The sequence below is a fragment of the Equus quagga genome, chromosome 17 (genome assembly GCF_021613505.1).
Source record: "Equus quagga isolate Etosha38 chromosome 17, UCLA_HA_Equagga_1.0, whole genome shotgun sequence".
NCBI classification, from domain to species: domain Eukaryota; kingdom Metazoa; phylum Chordata; class Mammalia; order Perissodactyla; family Equidae; genus Equus; species Equus quagga.
In genome coordinates this window covers 45,045,090-45,061,977 of record NC_060283.1, presented here as the reverse complement: position 1 = coordinate 45,061,977, position 16,888 = coordinate 45,045,090, and the positions used below count along the sequence as shown (strand labels likewise).

Sequence of the window (16,888 nt, the reverse complement as noted above, 5' to 3'; positions counted from 1 at the left end):
TGTCCGTACACCCCATTGAAAAGGATGTTTAGGAAGTTGATGACATCATAACATTGAGATGGTTATATCTGGACTTTCTGGGGATTTCATGTGCCCGGAAATAAGATGGTGCTAATAATGAGCCTCTGACTTGGGATAACCCCTCACACATTTTCTTCCTGGTCCTTCTTGCACACTTCTCCTGGGAGAATCTTCCTTTAATACTGATGGCATCACCATACCCTACTCCTCAAAAATAAATATAAACTCTGTAGCCTGCCACTTAAAACCCTGCTTAACTTGTTTTCTCTCTTCTATGTAAATTCAGGCCCCATTCTTTTCTAATATAAAGCCTTCCTTCCAGACAGGCTGACATTATGGAGCCTGAACTGTTGTTTCTCTCCAGCTTTCTTTTGAAAGGATTTGCTTGTGCTGTTTTGTTAAGCTGGAAGTGTGTTGTCAGGCAGGATCAGCTTTTGGGAGGACAGACCAAGGAGAGAGCCATGTGTGTTGAACAATTAGTTTGCTCTGGCCACAAAACTCATCAAACTCCCCCCCCCCCCTTGTCATTCTTTGAATCACTATTTAATCAAGATTTCTTGACCTCCCAACTAGGAAAATCATTGCTTATACCCTTTCGTTGCACTACTGTCTCTCCTTGTCGCTCTTTTCAGAGCTCCAATACTGTGCTAATTCATGTAATTGTTTTCTCTCTCCCTTAGATGAGGAGCCCATGCCAGCAGAGGTCATGGTGTTTTATAGTCCATGCCTATTCTCTCACTGTCACAGTGCCTGGTATGCACGGTCTACACAGATGGAGCGGGGTATATACATTTTACCGTTGACTGAATATAATAAGAAAAAATATATATATTCTTTTCTTCACTTTCCTTTTTTTAATCAAAGAAATCCAAAAAATATGTCAGAGTAAACTGCTAAAGGCAGTCTTAAAAAAGGCATGTTCTTTGTTTTCTGACTTATTTCACTGTTACTGATAAATAGCACTTGATAACTATGGTTTGGATTATTCAGTATGTTGAAACTGAAAACTACTATGGACTTCTTTCTAACTTATGTGTTGAAGTCTCTCAGGAGCAGAGCTGTGTGTAATCTGTGCTATTTAGACTGACAACTGATTTCTCCCAAATCTCACCATGTTAATTTTTGTGTTTATACAATCCGCAATTTTTAAAAAATAAAGTTTGTTTTTTGATTCTTTTAAAAAGAGGTAAATAATCTTCCTTAAAAGAGCCCAAACAAAAGAAAACGAAACAAAACATTACTGGTGCAGCTATGTGTTCAGAAAGACCTGAGTTCAAATCCTGGTTCCTTCAAGTGCTCGCCTCTCACTGTCCTTGGGGAGCTTGTTAACGCACAAGACCCTTAGTTTTCCTGAACAGTAAAGGAGATCATTGTTCCTGCCTGGGAAGGTCACGTAAGGATCGGGAATATTGTTTGTAAAGAGTCTAGTGCAGCATCTGATCCATAGTAGCCACTGGTTACATGAAGCTCTAATCACAGTGCCGCTGCTGTTGTTTGTAAGACATTGTTTAGTGCTGACATTTCTACTTTTCCAATAGTAACTAGGAAATATCCACTTTCCTTTTTTACAGATAGGGAAAAACCTTGAGGATAGAATCTGTCCTTTTTTAACCAGAACTCCCATTTAGTTCAAGTCTCCTAATCAGTTGGCAGGAAAAATGTCAGATCTTGGGTTTGCCAATGATTGTAAACAAATCATCAATGATTTTTAAGAGCTCACTTTTTAAATTTATTTTAGAGTTCACTGTGATTTGATTGGAAGGGGAATTAAATTCAACTACAAAAAAGTCACCTTGAAGAATGTAGAACATTCTGAACTATAATGTGGAGGTATATTTTGGAACAGAAATAATGATATTATTGAAGCTTCATGAACTATTTTGCTTTCTGTAGGAACTTTGGTATCATAGACGTATAAAATTTTACACTTAGGAGGATACGTAGAATAATTTATTTCAAATCTACAATTTTATCTGAGGAAACAGGCTCAGGAAGGGAAGTTTTATTGAACTGACCTGAGAATAGACTTCAGATCATCTCAAACTTGTTCCAGAATGGCTTACTGTTTGGATATTTCTGAGAAATATTTTAATTTATTTTAACATAAACCCAAGTATATCTAATTTATATCTAAATTGTTGTTTATGATCAGGAAATGGTAAATATTTTCTTTGTGAAATGTTTTTAAAAATCTTATTTTTAAAATTGTTTCTTAGAGATTTTGTTCTTTGCTACTATTTTGGATGAAAAAGTATTTGGAAAAAATTTGAATGGCATTTTCTTCATTCAAATGAATATAAATAAAATGTCTAAGCTGTTTGATCATTTCAGAAACTTATCCACTCCTACCTTCAGTACCTACTTATTGAAGCCTTAGTATTTAAAATATATATTAAATACTCAATAAAGATATATTTATCAGTTTTGTATTTTTATTGCAAGTAGAGCTAAGAGAGAAGTATTGCTTGCTGAATTCTTGTACTGTATTTAGCAATTTAACTAATCTCTCTGTCCCTCATTTTTCTGTTATGCCGATAAAAATATTGTCTTCGTTAGAAACTCAAGGATATTATATTTAAACTATATTTTATAAGAGGGAAAATGAGAAATAATATCTGTTAAAATCTGTGTTAGGATAATCTAACTGCCATAGCAAACAACCCCAAAACCTCAGTGGCTTCATATATGACTTATCTCTTGTTCATGTCACAGGACATCACATGTATCACAGGCATGTTACAATCACTTAGTGGGTTCAGTGGAAGATGGGCAATTTTCCCCACAATTATTGAGAATTTTCCATCTGGTGGCTATTCTAGCACCTAGGACCTCAAAAATTCCTAGCTAGCAAGAGGGAGATGCAAGAGGATGAGGATTTTGTGGGAAGTTTTATGATCAAACCTAGAGGTGGCATACATCACATCCACCCACATTTTTGTGGGCAGACCTCAGTTATATGGCTCTCCCTAACTGCAAGGAATGCTGGGAAGTATGGTTTAACAGTCTGTCCAGAGAGAACAAACAGATTTGGTCAGCATCTGGCTAGTCTCTGCCCACTGGTCTTCTTGGCTTCCGCATTACAAGAACAAACAAAAATAGAGTTTATGTTCTCTGAGCAAATTGCATCTCGTTGCCCTGCGATACTAGAATTTTTTAAAGAAAGTGTTACTAAAATATGTCAACACTTGAGCTATGCCTGATGACTTCAGTGAAGATTTCTTAGGTAGAGATAATTTGGCAGTATCTCTACAGTCCCCACAGACATTGATAAAAACTGACAGGGCCAGCCCAGTGGTGTAGCGGTTAAGTTCTCACACTCTGCTTGAGCAGCCCGGGGTTCATGGGTTAGGATCCTGGGCATGGACCTATGCACTGCTCATCAAGCCACGCTGTGGCGGCATCCCACATAGAAGGACTAGAAGGAATTAGAACTAGGACATACAACTATGTACTGGGGCTTTGCAGTAGGAAAAAAAAGGAAAAGGAAGATTGGCAACAGATGTTAGCTCAGGGCCAATCTTCCTCACCAAAAAAAGCCTGCAAAAAACCCCCCAAACAACTGAATAAATCATGTGGACATTTGGTTGAAAGTTGTTAAAGACAAAGCATGGTCTTTAAAATTCTATTTATTTTTTCACTCTGCAAATAAGTGTTATTCCTTGCAACCATGAAAAAAGAACTGTTGAATATGTCCGTACGTGAGTTCCAGTGTCTTATGGTGAGAGATATATGCTGGGTGTTGGTCAGGAAACCTGTTTATCAGGTCTTTGCTAATTGCCGTTTGTGTGACCTTGAGCAAGTTGTTCTAAGGCTCTGAGCTGCTTTTACACGTGTAAAATGATTAGTATTCTGTGCACATTCCATTCTACTTCCATGTCTGTCATCTATTTTGTTATGTTATTAAATAGCGTGCCTCAACTACTTTGTTAAAACCAAGGTTTTACCGTACGTGTCTTCTTAACATGAATCTGGACTTTCTTTCCGATTTTATTTAAAACCATGGAATTTCCAGATGCCTAAGCTGTTGTGCTTTCTCTATTTATATTTGAAGAGAAGGCATCCCTTAGTTGTTGGAATTGACACAACTGACCCCAAATGACAGAGTTCACAGGAGAAAAAAGCAATAATAAAGAATAAAAAATTGCCCCTGCTCCCGGGTGCCCTTTCATTGTGGCAACATGGGAGCCTTTGCCCTCTTTTCCCTGGAGACTCAGGAGGTGGAATAATCGAATGGCAAGGAGGGGACCCCAGTGCTTGCCTGGACTCATCGTGTCAGGCTGTCTGGCTCTGATCAACTCCAGACATCACAGTTTTAAGAGACACAGTGACATGCAATGAGTGTCCAGACCAGGGTGACTGGGAGAGGAAGAGCTCTAGATTTGTATTCTGAAGAAGATGTGACCAAGGGATGACAGACTGCTTCACTCTGCATTGTTAAAAGTGTTTACTTTAAAACAGAAATAGGGGCTGGCCCAGGGCTGTAGTGGTTAAGTTTGCATGCTCTCTTTGGCGGCCTGGGGTTCTTGGGTTTGGATCCCAGGTGCAGACCTTTAAATCGTTCATCAAGCCATGCTGTGGTGGCATCCCATGCACAAAACAGAGGAAGATTAGCACAGATGTTAGCTTAGGGACAATCTTCTTCAAGCAAAAAGAGGAGGATTGGCAACACATGTTAGCTCAAGGCCAATCTTCCTCACCAAAAAAATAATAATAATAATAATAAAAATAAATAAATAAAATAAATAAGTAAAGCAAAAATAGGGGCCGGCCCAGGGGTGTAGTGGTTAAGTTTGCATACTCTACTTTTGCAGCCCAGGGTTCACGGGTTCAGATCCCAGGTAAGGACCTACACACTCCTCATCAAGCTATGCTGTGGCAGTGTCCCACATACAAAATAGAGGAAGATTGGCACTGATGTTAGCTCAGGGACAGTCTTCTTCAAGCAAAAAAGGAAGATTGGCAACAGAGACAGGATTACCAACAACCATCAAATGGTGGTGCTTGGAGGGGGGCTGACTTGAGTTCTATGTAAGAGCTTTCTAGCAATTAATGATGTTCAAAATTGAGCCAAGCTTTCCCATGAGGGGGGAACACCCCCTCCTCAGACCTGTCCTCCCAAGGCAGGATGACTGTCTCGGCAATTACATGTACTCACACCTTGCTTTTCATGAGCTGCCGCAATTGTGATTTCCAAGGTCTCTTTCAGCTCTAAAATTTGATGACTGAATCTAATACCTATCTGATAATGCGTAATGCAATTTCGTTCAGTAGCTCCTTTAGCATTTCAAATGTGTTGTCTTTTCTGCCTAATTAATCGGCCTCGATCACCTTTCATTATTTTCATTGTTCAGCAGTTGAAATACAGTGAGAGACTTCGATCCTGCTGACTACGCGAATATGAGGGGACAATTCTAAAGAGCTCTTTATGTCCACAGGATGCTCAAATGCTTATCAGCAGCATGAGCTTTGGTCCCTGTATTGCCAGGCACAATTAGTGTCCATATTTTAAACCAGGGGATCCCTATTTAAGAGTGTGAAATTTCAAGAATAACAATAGTCACAAACCACAAGTATAAAAGCCTCTTTTCTAAATCATCTAGATGTTCATAGAAACAACTTAATTACATGACAAATTAATCCTTTTAAATATTGCAAAAAAAAAAAAGATAATGGAATCTTAAGTTCACCCAAGAAAATGGTGTCCTGGTCATATTTCCAAATAATGCTAATTTTTCCCAGGCAAATTACTTGTTTTCTGGTCTATCATTAGCAAGTCAATTAGAAACATGCAAGAGTTAACAAAAAAATAATTTTGGCTATAGTAGCTAACTCGTGTTTTCCAGTGAGGGTTATTGGTTCATGCCATGGCCCATGTGCTGGGTGAGTTGCAGAGGTGGGAGGAGAGGCTGCGCATCATGGCCCAAGATGGAGTTAGAGGCAGGAGTGAAAGCTGATGAGCTAACTGTCCTGGGAGGAGCATGCATGTATTCATTTGTCCTATCAGTTTTCACTGAGGACTCAATTATATAATGAGTACCAACATGAAAGATGTAGTATTTAGTCTTCGGAAGCTTACAGTCTGGTGGGGGGACCAGAACATGTAAGTCAACAATTATAAGTAATAAGTAATAACAGTGATTTGACATGGACCGCAAGGCATGACCTCTCTGTACTGTGAGATGGGAGGCAGAGGTTGGGTTGGCAACTATAAAAGGTTTTAACATAATACCCTGTTAAACTAGTTTATAGAATACAGTTTGCCTCTACCCCTCATGGGTATGCCCAGCAGCTACCATATACACAGCTACCTCACAGGAGGTTTACGACTGCTGGAATGAGAACCAAGGCACAAATGTGTCACCTTGAACCAAAGGAGCTACAGCCTTGGTTCCCCACAAATGTCATACCACCTCATACTTCACCTGTCCAGGTGCAGACCACCAGTCAGGGGTTTACAATCAACAGGGCGAGTGCAATGTCACACTTTTATCTTACTGTAATTACAAAGGTGAAAGTACTGCAAAATGGCAGGACTGGAGTAGTCCATGCCTGATATTAACCCTTCACTCACATCTTTAACTCAAACCAAGGAAAGGAATTAGGAGAAGACTTTCTGGAATGATAATATCCAAGTTAAATAATCCCAAACAAGGAGATGTGACTGATTAGCTAATCATCTTATTTTGGGGGAGAAGTACATCAGGCTGAAGAAATGGCAAATATAAAGAAGATAACTCACAAACCCCACAATTAAAATATGTGATGGGAGACAAATGTAGAGGGGCTACCATAATCCAGTTCATGAAGGGCCATAGGGCCAAACCCAAAGCACTGGGGCTGATTCCAAGGCCACGGGAAGCCTTTGGGTTCACTCTGGAAGTAATGTAGAAAGGGACTTGAAGGGGACCATGAGAGGAGACAGGCAGGTAGTGAGTTTTTCATAATATAAAGGAGGAAAGATGAAGGCTAGAATTAAAGCAGTGATGGTGGTGAGTGAGAAATGTGGAAAAGCATTATACATCTCTGTTTCCTGTCAGGGTCCTGAAGACGGTGAAGTTGTGGACACTCCCCATGTTGGGGATAAGGTAGTTTAGGATGATGGCCAACTGTCTTTCTTGGGTACCTAAAGGAACGCTGAGAAAAAAAATAAAATAGTTGCTAGCAATGCTGTGTAAGGAACTTTAAATGCATTATCTCATTTAATCTTCACAGGAACACGATAATGGCAATCGTCATTATCTCCATTTACAGATGTGGAAATTGAGGGTCAAGTAGCCATGACTAAGGTGAAATAGCAAATAAATGGCATGGCTGAAATATGAACTCGCTGTCTAACTCTGAACATCATGATCTTTCCAGCCAGAAAAAGAGCAAGTTTGGAGACAGCGTAATGCTATCATTTTTAACAAGTTGACACAGCCATATGTAACTGTCCATTGGTGCCATACAGTTTTCTTTGTCTCTAGAGTTTGGGGAGGATTTTTAGGTTGTGGAGATTTATAAGAATCCTCAGCACCTTGTCATTGTTGAGAGAGCGAATGTTGATGAGGAAGAGTGAATCAAAGATTCTGGGCAAACTCAGTATCTTGTGGGGAGCAGATCTGATGGTGAAAGCCATCAGACCTGGGGAGGCAAATTGCTCTAGGTGGCCCAGGGTACAGGGCAAGAATCGAGAGGGAGAGAGATGAGGTAGAGGCCGGAGAGACAAATGAAGACCCAGAGACAGCATAAAGAGGCAGAAAATGGGAAAACCTTGAAAAGGAACTTCAGAGTTAGCAGCATGAGGTGTGATAGAGATTGGAATCCTGGAAAGAATATTTTCATCATGAGAAGATTGCTCTTGATCTCTTATCCTTATTTGTCTTCTTCAACTTAAACACTGCAAGAAGTTTAAGACAATAGTATGCAAAACACACAGTCTGAAAGACAAATGTAATGAAATAATGCATGCATTTTTTCACAGCAAGATTTCAATTCAAGGTCAAGTTTCAATGTAAGCATCAGATTTTAGATCAATAATCAACATTCAGTCGTCCATTCAGTGAATAGAGGATGAACACATTCTGTATAGTTGGCCTTGTGCTACATGTTGGGTTGTAATGGTGAACACTGAAAGAACTTAGATTCCACATAAAACTTTACCACAGTACTTAAGATTGATCTTGTTCTGGAAAGTTTATGTTCCTAAAATCAATCTTGCTTTCAAGACGTTAAGAAAACATTGATATATATGGATATGGATAAATATGTCCTTATTCCTCTGAATAGATTTCTTTGAGCTTCCAATATCGTATATTTTTCTTAGTCTAATTGTCCACTTTCCATTTGTCTCTTTTCAATGGCTATTTTGAAGATTTTCATATTTATTTTAAATAGAAAATGCATTTTGTAGGAAGCTTTTCTGGAATATATATGGGAAATCAAATGTATTCCCAAATAAAATGCTCAATAATACACTTATGGGTTTTTTGGGTTCTTGTTTTTACAGATTTTTCAGCTCTGCCTTCTATTTAGGAGGCAGATGCTAAAGCACAAAGGCACAAGTCTGAGTAGCATGATTTCTTCCATCCTTTTGTTCAAGTTTTGCTAAATATACCTGCCAAAATTCACTGAAGACTAACCTCTGGGACTTGAAAACAAAGAAGGGAGAAAAGAAAAAAAAGACTCCTTTTTGTTTCCAAAGCTGTATTGGGCTTTTATTTAGTTGAAGTTTGAGACCTAAGTGACACCTCCCTGGTATTGTGTATGCAAGTAATTTGAATGAGAATAAAGAAAGTGATGCTGGTGGAGGTGCCCTGACACACAGCCTCAGCCTTCCCTACTAAAGTGTTGTCCGAACCTGCAAGAACAATATTGGACCCCATGTTAAGATCGAGCATATTTTAATTTGATTAGTTTCAATTCCAGTGGTAGAAGTATGTGTGTGAGACAAGACAAAAAATGGTAAATGCTTAATGAGAGCAGTAGGAAAAAATATAGACGTTGGTAATAAAGCAAGCATCCCAATGGTTTGTGTAAAATCTAGAAGAGAAGGTGTAGTGAAACAGATGGGTCATTAGGCTTTGAGGCTGTGACATTTGGAAACCAGAGTTACATTTTCCTTGAAACTGTGAATAAACAGCTTGGAGATAGTCTATGATCTTTTCTGATACTGATTTTATTCCATTCGACTCGGGGCACTGAAAAGCAAGTGTTGGTTAAATTGTCTTGCTGTAATTATGATGCTAGAATGTATTACTTTAAAAACATTTTGACTTCTTATGTTTGATTTCAGCGTAACTGGGACTTAGTCTTATCTACAGTCCCATTTAAAGACCAGGAATCTTTCTAAGGTTGTTACGAGACCACTCTTTTGGTTTAAGTTCTGTCTCGTAGAATAATATTCATGACATGTGTTTACACAACTGCAGAGCATCTTGGAGCTGGAGGGACTATAGCAATGTGGAAATAAATGAAGACCCAACAAATGAGAACAGGCAAAGGCTATTTGCTCAGAGCTCACTATAGCAAGACAGTTAGCCTCCATCACTTTCATTTGACGGAGACTCAGAGGCAGGGAGAAGAGTGGGAAAGCAGATATGCCCCAAGTGGAGGCTGTTGTCATGGGGAAGTTGCAGGCAAGCCAAGAAGAAGCAGGGCGTCCTATGTGATTGATTAGGGGTACATAGTTGACTTCCTCCAGTTGGTCCTATATTGGAAGCAGGGGCCAAAATTCTGGAAGCTGTCAGTTATTAATCAAGTCCTGGCTTTTGGGGCCAACTGTCACACAGGTTATTGTTTGACTTCCTGGATTGGTTGCTAGATACAGTGGTCTGACTTCCTATACATCTGACTTACAGACAGACAGTAGGTTGGTTTCCTGGGCTCCTTCCTGTAGATAGTGGGTGCAGTTCTATTTTTTCATGTGGTCCGGCAATTTTCTGTTTGTATATTCAGCCTCTCAGTGATTATCTAGTCCAAGTGTAGAAAGATTAAATAAATTCATAAAGGATAAATGGCTACAATTTACTTAAATTAATACTAGTTTTTACATATGTTGCTCAGTTTAGTTTTAAAAATATTTTAAAATGTAGAATACTATTAGATCCTTCAGATTAAATTGGGGGAGTTAGGCCGAGCTGGTATTATCTCTGTTTCATTATTAAGAAAAATGAGGCTCCAAGAGAAGAAATCAAGATCTTAGTGATATGGGTCACTAGCCCATGACCATGACCAGGGCTGCAAAGCTGGGCCCCTCAGATTCCTCACCCAGGGCTACTTATGTATTACAACCTGTTCTCTCTCTGCCCCACAGATTCAGATAATGGGGAACATGTGTGATATTTGGATTATCACACTGCTGAGAGTTGATTACTATTTGAACCTACATGCAAAGAAAACAGAGTCCAGATTCTCTGAACCATTTCTGTGATTTTTTTCATTATACTCTTTCTCAAAGATTCTTTGTTTGATTTAAACTTTCAACCTGGTGAATTTTACAACTGTGATTGTTAGATAATCAGATTTTTGCAAAATGCTATTAGCTCTGTGCCACTCTAATACATTCATAACACTCGCTTGATTCTCCTGTTCCATTAGGGACGTTGGATTTCCTACACCCATCAGAAAGATGCCTGAGGAGTTGAGAAACCTACTAAATTAATTAATTAATTAGATACCCACTGAGCAATATGCTAGGTGCTGGAGGCACCAAATGGAAAAAAAAAAAAAAAAGCAAGGAACAAAACTCAGTCCCTGCCTTCAAAGAACTCAGGGCCTTTTGAGAAGAGCAGATATGTAGAAAGATGATATAAGACAATGTCAGTGCAGAGATGACCATATCCCAACATGGGGTGGTGATATTGGGGAAGGCTTCAGAGGGTACTTAAATTGAGTAACCAGGGCTGAGGAGAGTCTAAAGAGCAAAGACAAGATATAAGGGTATTCAAAGCAGGGGACATAGGAGATATTAGCTACAGAAAACGGTGTTGTTTTGGTTGGAGATGGAGTGGTGAGGAAGAAGCTGCAACTAATTAGTGATGTTTCTTGAATAAAATGTTCAAGTGGGAAGTGATGAAGTAAGGAAGGGAAGAGTGAGATGGTGGAGAATCTTGTGGGTCGTAAGAAGGAGCTTAGGTATAATTCTCTGGATAACAGGAGGCTTCTGGAAGGATTTTAGTCAAGGGTACGTTCATAAACAGGTTTGCATTTTTGTTTTTGTTATTTCTTTTACAAGGTTAGTTTTTTTTTTTTTCTAGGAAGATTGGCCCTGGACTAACATCTGTTGCCAGTCTTCCTCTTTTTTCTTTTCTTACATTTTTTCTCCCCAAAACCCAGCACATAGTTGTATTTCCTAGTTGTAGGTCATTCTATTTCCTCTATGTGGGATGTTTCCAAAGCATGGCTTGATGAGCAGTGCTAGGTCCCTGCCCAGGATCCAAACTGGTGAACCCTGGGCTGCCGAAGCAGAGTGCGCAAACTTAACCACCTGGCCCGTGTGTTTTTGTTTTTAACACTTCTCTACGTGCATTACAGAATGCTGTCACATCCCTTCCATGAAAAAACACTTGATTGGATTTGCATTTTAAACAGATCGCTCTGACAGTATATGGGGCTTGTACTCTGGGAAGTCAAGGAGAGAGTCAAGGAGACAAGTTGCAATAATTCAAGGGCGATGATTAGAACTTGAACCAGAGCAATTGAGATAGACATGATACAAAGTGCAACAGAAGAGAGAGGAAGATATTCAGAGATAAAATCTGCAGAATCTACTGACTGATGGATTTGGGGAGAAGCAGCTAAAGAAAGGGAGAGACAAGCTTTTAGCTTGGATGGTTGGCTGGACAGGAGGAACCATTAGTTTAGTAAAACATGGTGTCAATGTAGTATCTGAAATGTTAAATTTGTGTCATCCATGGAGCATCCAGGTGGATTCAGCCAGCAGACAGTTAGGGGTGTAAAAAACTATTTAGAAATCGCTAACAGTCAAATGACTGCTAGTTGAATCCTGGAAGATAAAAATCACAGGAAGAATATATATAAAATGACAAGAACAGTGGCTAAGCTAGAACTTTGGGATAGACAGCACGTAAGCAATGCGTGGAGGAAAAGAAGGTATAAATGACACAGAAATGGTGTTAGACATAGAACACAACACAGGAAGATGGGCCATCAGTAAAGGCGAGAGAATTGAAGATATAAAGAAGAGAACAACCAAAGAGTTATAAAATAGCTTAAAAAATGTCTTTTCAATTTGCCAACTAAATGGCACTAGGTGACCTTAACAAAAACAGTTTTAGTAGAGTGGTTGGGCTGAATTCATGTCACCGCAGGTAGCAGAATGGGAATGAATGGAAGGTGAGGAAGTAAAGAGGTTGAGTGTAAAGTGCTCTTTAAACAAGACAGAGTTACTAAAGAAGACTCAAGATTCATTGAGGTTCTCCTCCTCCAGAGAGAAAACTATTTCCCAGCGATATTTACTGGCACACCTTAGAAAAAAGGCCCCATGTTGATCTCCATCCATGTTAAATTTAAACGCTGTAATCTCCAACACTTGTGTGAGTTTCCAAAAACACTTTGAAAGCATTTTAGAAAATCATTCTCTAATTTTTTAAGGGAATCTTGGAAGGATTTGACTTTTATTTAACGGAATGTAATTCTGATTAATACACAGAATCGACAGAGGAACTGAAAGTCCGAAGCCACAGCACGGAGCCATTACCAAAGTTGGACAGCAAAGAGAGAGGGCATCATGGGGCATCTTCCTCCAGAGAGCCTATCAAAGCTCAGGAATGGGATGGAACGCCAGGGCCACCTGTGGTCACCAGTAGACTGGGAAGATGTTCTGTGAGCCCCACCTTGTTAGCAGGAAACCACAGCTCAGGTAAGAAAGATAATGATCTCCCAGACGGTAATTCCTTGTGATTCTAGAAACTAGTTTTAGACAATTATCCCTTAGAGAACCGTAACTACAGATATCTCTGTCTCTACTCATAGAGATAGCATAAGTAGCTTTTCACACAAATAAATGCAACTCTGGGGAGCATTATTCAAATAGATGACAGAGAATTGAATGGTGCTTCTTAGAGCTGTGCAATGTGGCAGCCCCGACAACTCAAAACATTTGTACTAAGTTTCTTCAGAAGCATCTAGAGCGCTCGTCTAAAGCAGTTTTAATTTATGAAGTTTAAGTGATTTAGAGTTTATGCCTCCTTTGCTTCCAAAAAGATTTAGGCAACTGGAAGAAAAACTGAACAAAAAGTAAAATTGAGGATAAAAATGTAACAAAGATGATCTGAAGGCAGGAGAGAGAGTAGATATTGGGAGGCGTCTGAAGTGGTGAGCTGAAGACAGTAACTGGGCATTGGGCGTGGTACTCAGTTTCCAAATCTATGTCAAAAGAGAGAGAAAATTATAATCGAATACACCTTTACATTTCACAAGTTGAAATTAAAATCTGCCGTGCAGACTTGCATTGTTAAGAGGTAAATATTATTAAACATCAATTTTTTGAAAGCAGCATATGTTTGCTTTGAACCGATTAATCTACATAATGGACTCACAGAGAGCTGTCAATTGAAATAAACAACGAATAATCAAGCCATCGCCTGTAGTTTTCAGGTTTCTATTTGTTAAGAGTTTTAGGGCTCTGAAGAAAAGACCAATTCTTTAATGTTCTTTTCAACTCGGATCCTCATCGTGGAAAGCAATTTACATGAATTGGGCCTGTGGGCTCTCTGACAGTCTTGCACAAGTTAAAATTGAAACAGGATGAATGGTCTCCGTATTTGGGAAAGGATGTTTCTAGAACAGTACCCACCCAGAAACAGAGCAATAGTTTCCCTAGACTTGAAATGTAACTTAAAGCTTTGGTGATGGAGCTATATCAAGAATCAATATGGATAACCAATGCGACAGTGAGTTCAAGTCCGGGAGAAGGAACATTATGTGAATGTAGCAGAAGTGTAAAAATATATTTTTGATAGTAAAGTATAAATAGCTATAGATATATGAGAAGATGATATCTGTGCATTTTCTCAAAAAGAAAAAGAAACATAGGGGACAAATAGTATTTTGTAAGAAAAAAAAGCCACCGCCAAAGAGGGTTAACATCACTATTCGGTTAGGAATTATGATTAATTTTAGGTTTATTATTAATATTAAAAAAATTATCTAATTTTATACCAGTTCTATCCAAAAAACATGAACAATATCTGCTCCTATTATGACCAAAGACTATTTTATAAAAACCAGAAGCATTACTTGAGTGTTTGTTACATAACAGTCACTGTTCTGATCTGAGAGCACGACGACAAATAAGACATCTTCGCGTTTAAGTGCTCAAAGTCAAATGCAAGACAGACAAATGGATCACAGCAGTATTATGTATTATATACAAATAAAATGTGAAGTAGAAGAGAAATCAATCAGTTTTTCTTGGGAAGTTATGATTTTGGCAAGAACAATCAGAGGCTTTTCTTGGATAAAATAACAATTACTTTAGGATGTAACGTTTGAAGTAGAGCTTGAAACATCAAGAGCTGCTCCCTAGGAAGATGACAGAAAAGAAGTCTGGCTTCTGGATGAAAACCTAAAGCACTATGGGATGGAACCTAGTGTGTTTGGTGTGAGGGATGGGGGAAGATTGACTGAAGAAACTGCAAAGTAGGCCAGGACCCGACAGCAGGCATCCTGAGGGGCTTGTGTATTAGATAGAAATACGTTCAGCCACAAAGTACCAATTAACAGAGGCTTAAGTGATAACGGCCTTTGTGAACTCCTGTAACAGCCCATCTGGAAGGAGGCAGCTCCAGGTGTTTTGCAACTGTTGAGTGAGTCATCCAGGACCCGGGAACTTTCTATCCTTCGAACTCTTCTGTTCTGCCACCCTTGACGATGTTTTTCACCATCACGAGCTGTCTATGACAGTTCTGGACATCATGCCCTAGTAGACTCTCCCTTTAGTTAGTCAGAACTGGGGAGCACGTCCTCTGGACCGATTGCTGAGTGAAGAGGAATGGGATTGCCGTGTGCTTATAGAGGGCCCTTCCTTCCTTCAAGTCAAGGGGCCCCTGCCTTGTACCTGGAAATGAAATCAGCAGTCTATTGGCAGAGATAAAGGAGGATGATGTATAAGCAGTGGACAGTATCTGCGACATCCTGGTGAGGATTTGAACATTATGTGTTGGATATTTTGTAGTCATTTAAATATTTTTAAAGATAGATGTAGTATAATTCAGTTTCCATCATGAAAGATCCAATGATGACTCCAAGGCTTCAAGCATGGGTGACTGGGAGCCCATTTGCTAAGATAGAGATAATTAATATGAGATGTGGAACAAGGTTTAATTGGGAAAAGTCAGGACAAATTTTGACGCAGTTAAATTGGAAGTTCTCTTGGACATCTAACCGAGAAGCTAGTAAACACTTGGAATTACAGGTCTGGAGCTAATGAGAGTTAGTGGTATTAAAGACTGAGACTGGAGACCTTTGGAGTGGTTAGAACCCCAAGACTAGATAATTCTCAACTAGAATAGCAGGAAACTGAGATGGAAAAGAAATGGAGATTGGACCCTGGGGAATCCAAACATTTCAAAGTGTGGGCAAAGGAAGAAGAGCCTGTGAAATAAGTGGAAATGAAACAACTAGATGGCCCACAATTAAACTTTTACTGGATGCTTAGTAAGTTTCATAAAAATAGGTAAACTGTAGTATATTTTTGACACTTTGATCTGAATCTTCTAAGAAATTCAGAGTGTAAACAAAATTTATAACCTACTTTCACTTTCTTCCACTGAAAACTCTTGAAGCATCTCTTTTGCTTTGTGGCGTCTAAAATCTACTCTCCTGAGTCTTTCAGCTCTGTTTGTAGAGCAGTAAATTGTCTACTGACCAGAAAAAAATGGGAAAAATATCTTTAGTCCCTCACACTCTCCATCTTAGACTATGAAGGAAGTAAATAGAGGTGGAAGAAGAAAAGATTTTTGTTGTATTTTCAATAAAGACATTTTTGTGTCCATATTAAAAAAAAAAGTGAAATGTAGGGGCAATGTAGTCACTTATATAATGTTGGCGTAAATCAGGGCTTCTTACATGAAAATGAAACCACCAACATGAACACTCAAAAGAGCACTTACATTACTTGAATTTTTAGAAGTCAGTGCCTCCCAAATACATCGCGGAAATTATGTCTATGAAGCCTACCCTTATTCCAGTTTTGAGGGAAAAAAGGGAGAAAAGGAAAAATGTTTATGTTGGTAGTTTTTATTTTCCTAAAAAGGAAGAACTTAAAATGTACCCATTCTATACTAGAAAATGCCTTAGTTCTATAAGCAAAAATGTGTAAAATAGAATATCTGAAGTTCCCTCACCTTTGGTGTTTTAAACAAACCATGCACTACTTGGAGAATACTCATCAGTGAGACGGCCTTTGTCCAGAATAGGCAAATAACTAGTGAAGAGAGTATTTTGGACTTGCTATTTTGGGACAATAGAAAATGAGTCATTATTTACTCTTTCTCCTTTTTCACGCTTCCGTTTCAGTATTGTCTCCTTGTCACTGGGCCACTGAACTACTAATTCTCTACCAGAAACACTAGAACTGCAACTGATAGTTCTCTTCCCTGAGTAACAGAGGTACTCAAGTCTACACCTAACACTAGACAGGAAAGAAGATTCCACCTATAAATCTCCCTCTCTCTGTCAACTCTCTGCCTCTGGTTCTTTCTCTTCTTCTCTCCGGACTCTCTCTCTCTTTCCTCCTCCCTATCTCTCCCTTTTCTCTCCCCCCTCTTCTCTCTTTCCCTCTCCATCTTTCTCTCTTTCTCTCTCTCTCCCATACACACACACAGGCACACAAACTCCTACCGGTCACAGACTATTGCTTTAC

At 39.1% G+C, this 16,888-nt stretch overlaps 1 protein-coding gene across 1 annotated transcript in view; it reads left to right on the top strand.

Moving 5' to 3' along the window:
• Positions 1-16,888, top strand: part of NYAP2 (neuronal tyrosine-phosphorylated phosphoinositide-3-kinase adaptor 2) — a 242,254-nt gene that overhangs the window by 162,980 nt on the left and 62,386 nt on the right. The window contains exon 4 of the mRNA XM_046642783.1: positions 12,674-12,883. Coding sequence (XP_046498739.1) covers positions 12,674-12,883 — 210 coding nt within the window. The remainder of the gene's footprint in view (positions 1-12,673; positions 12,884-16,888) is intronic.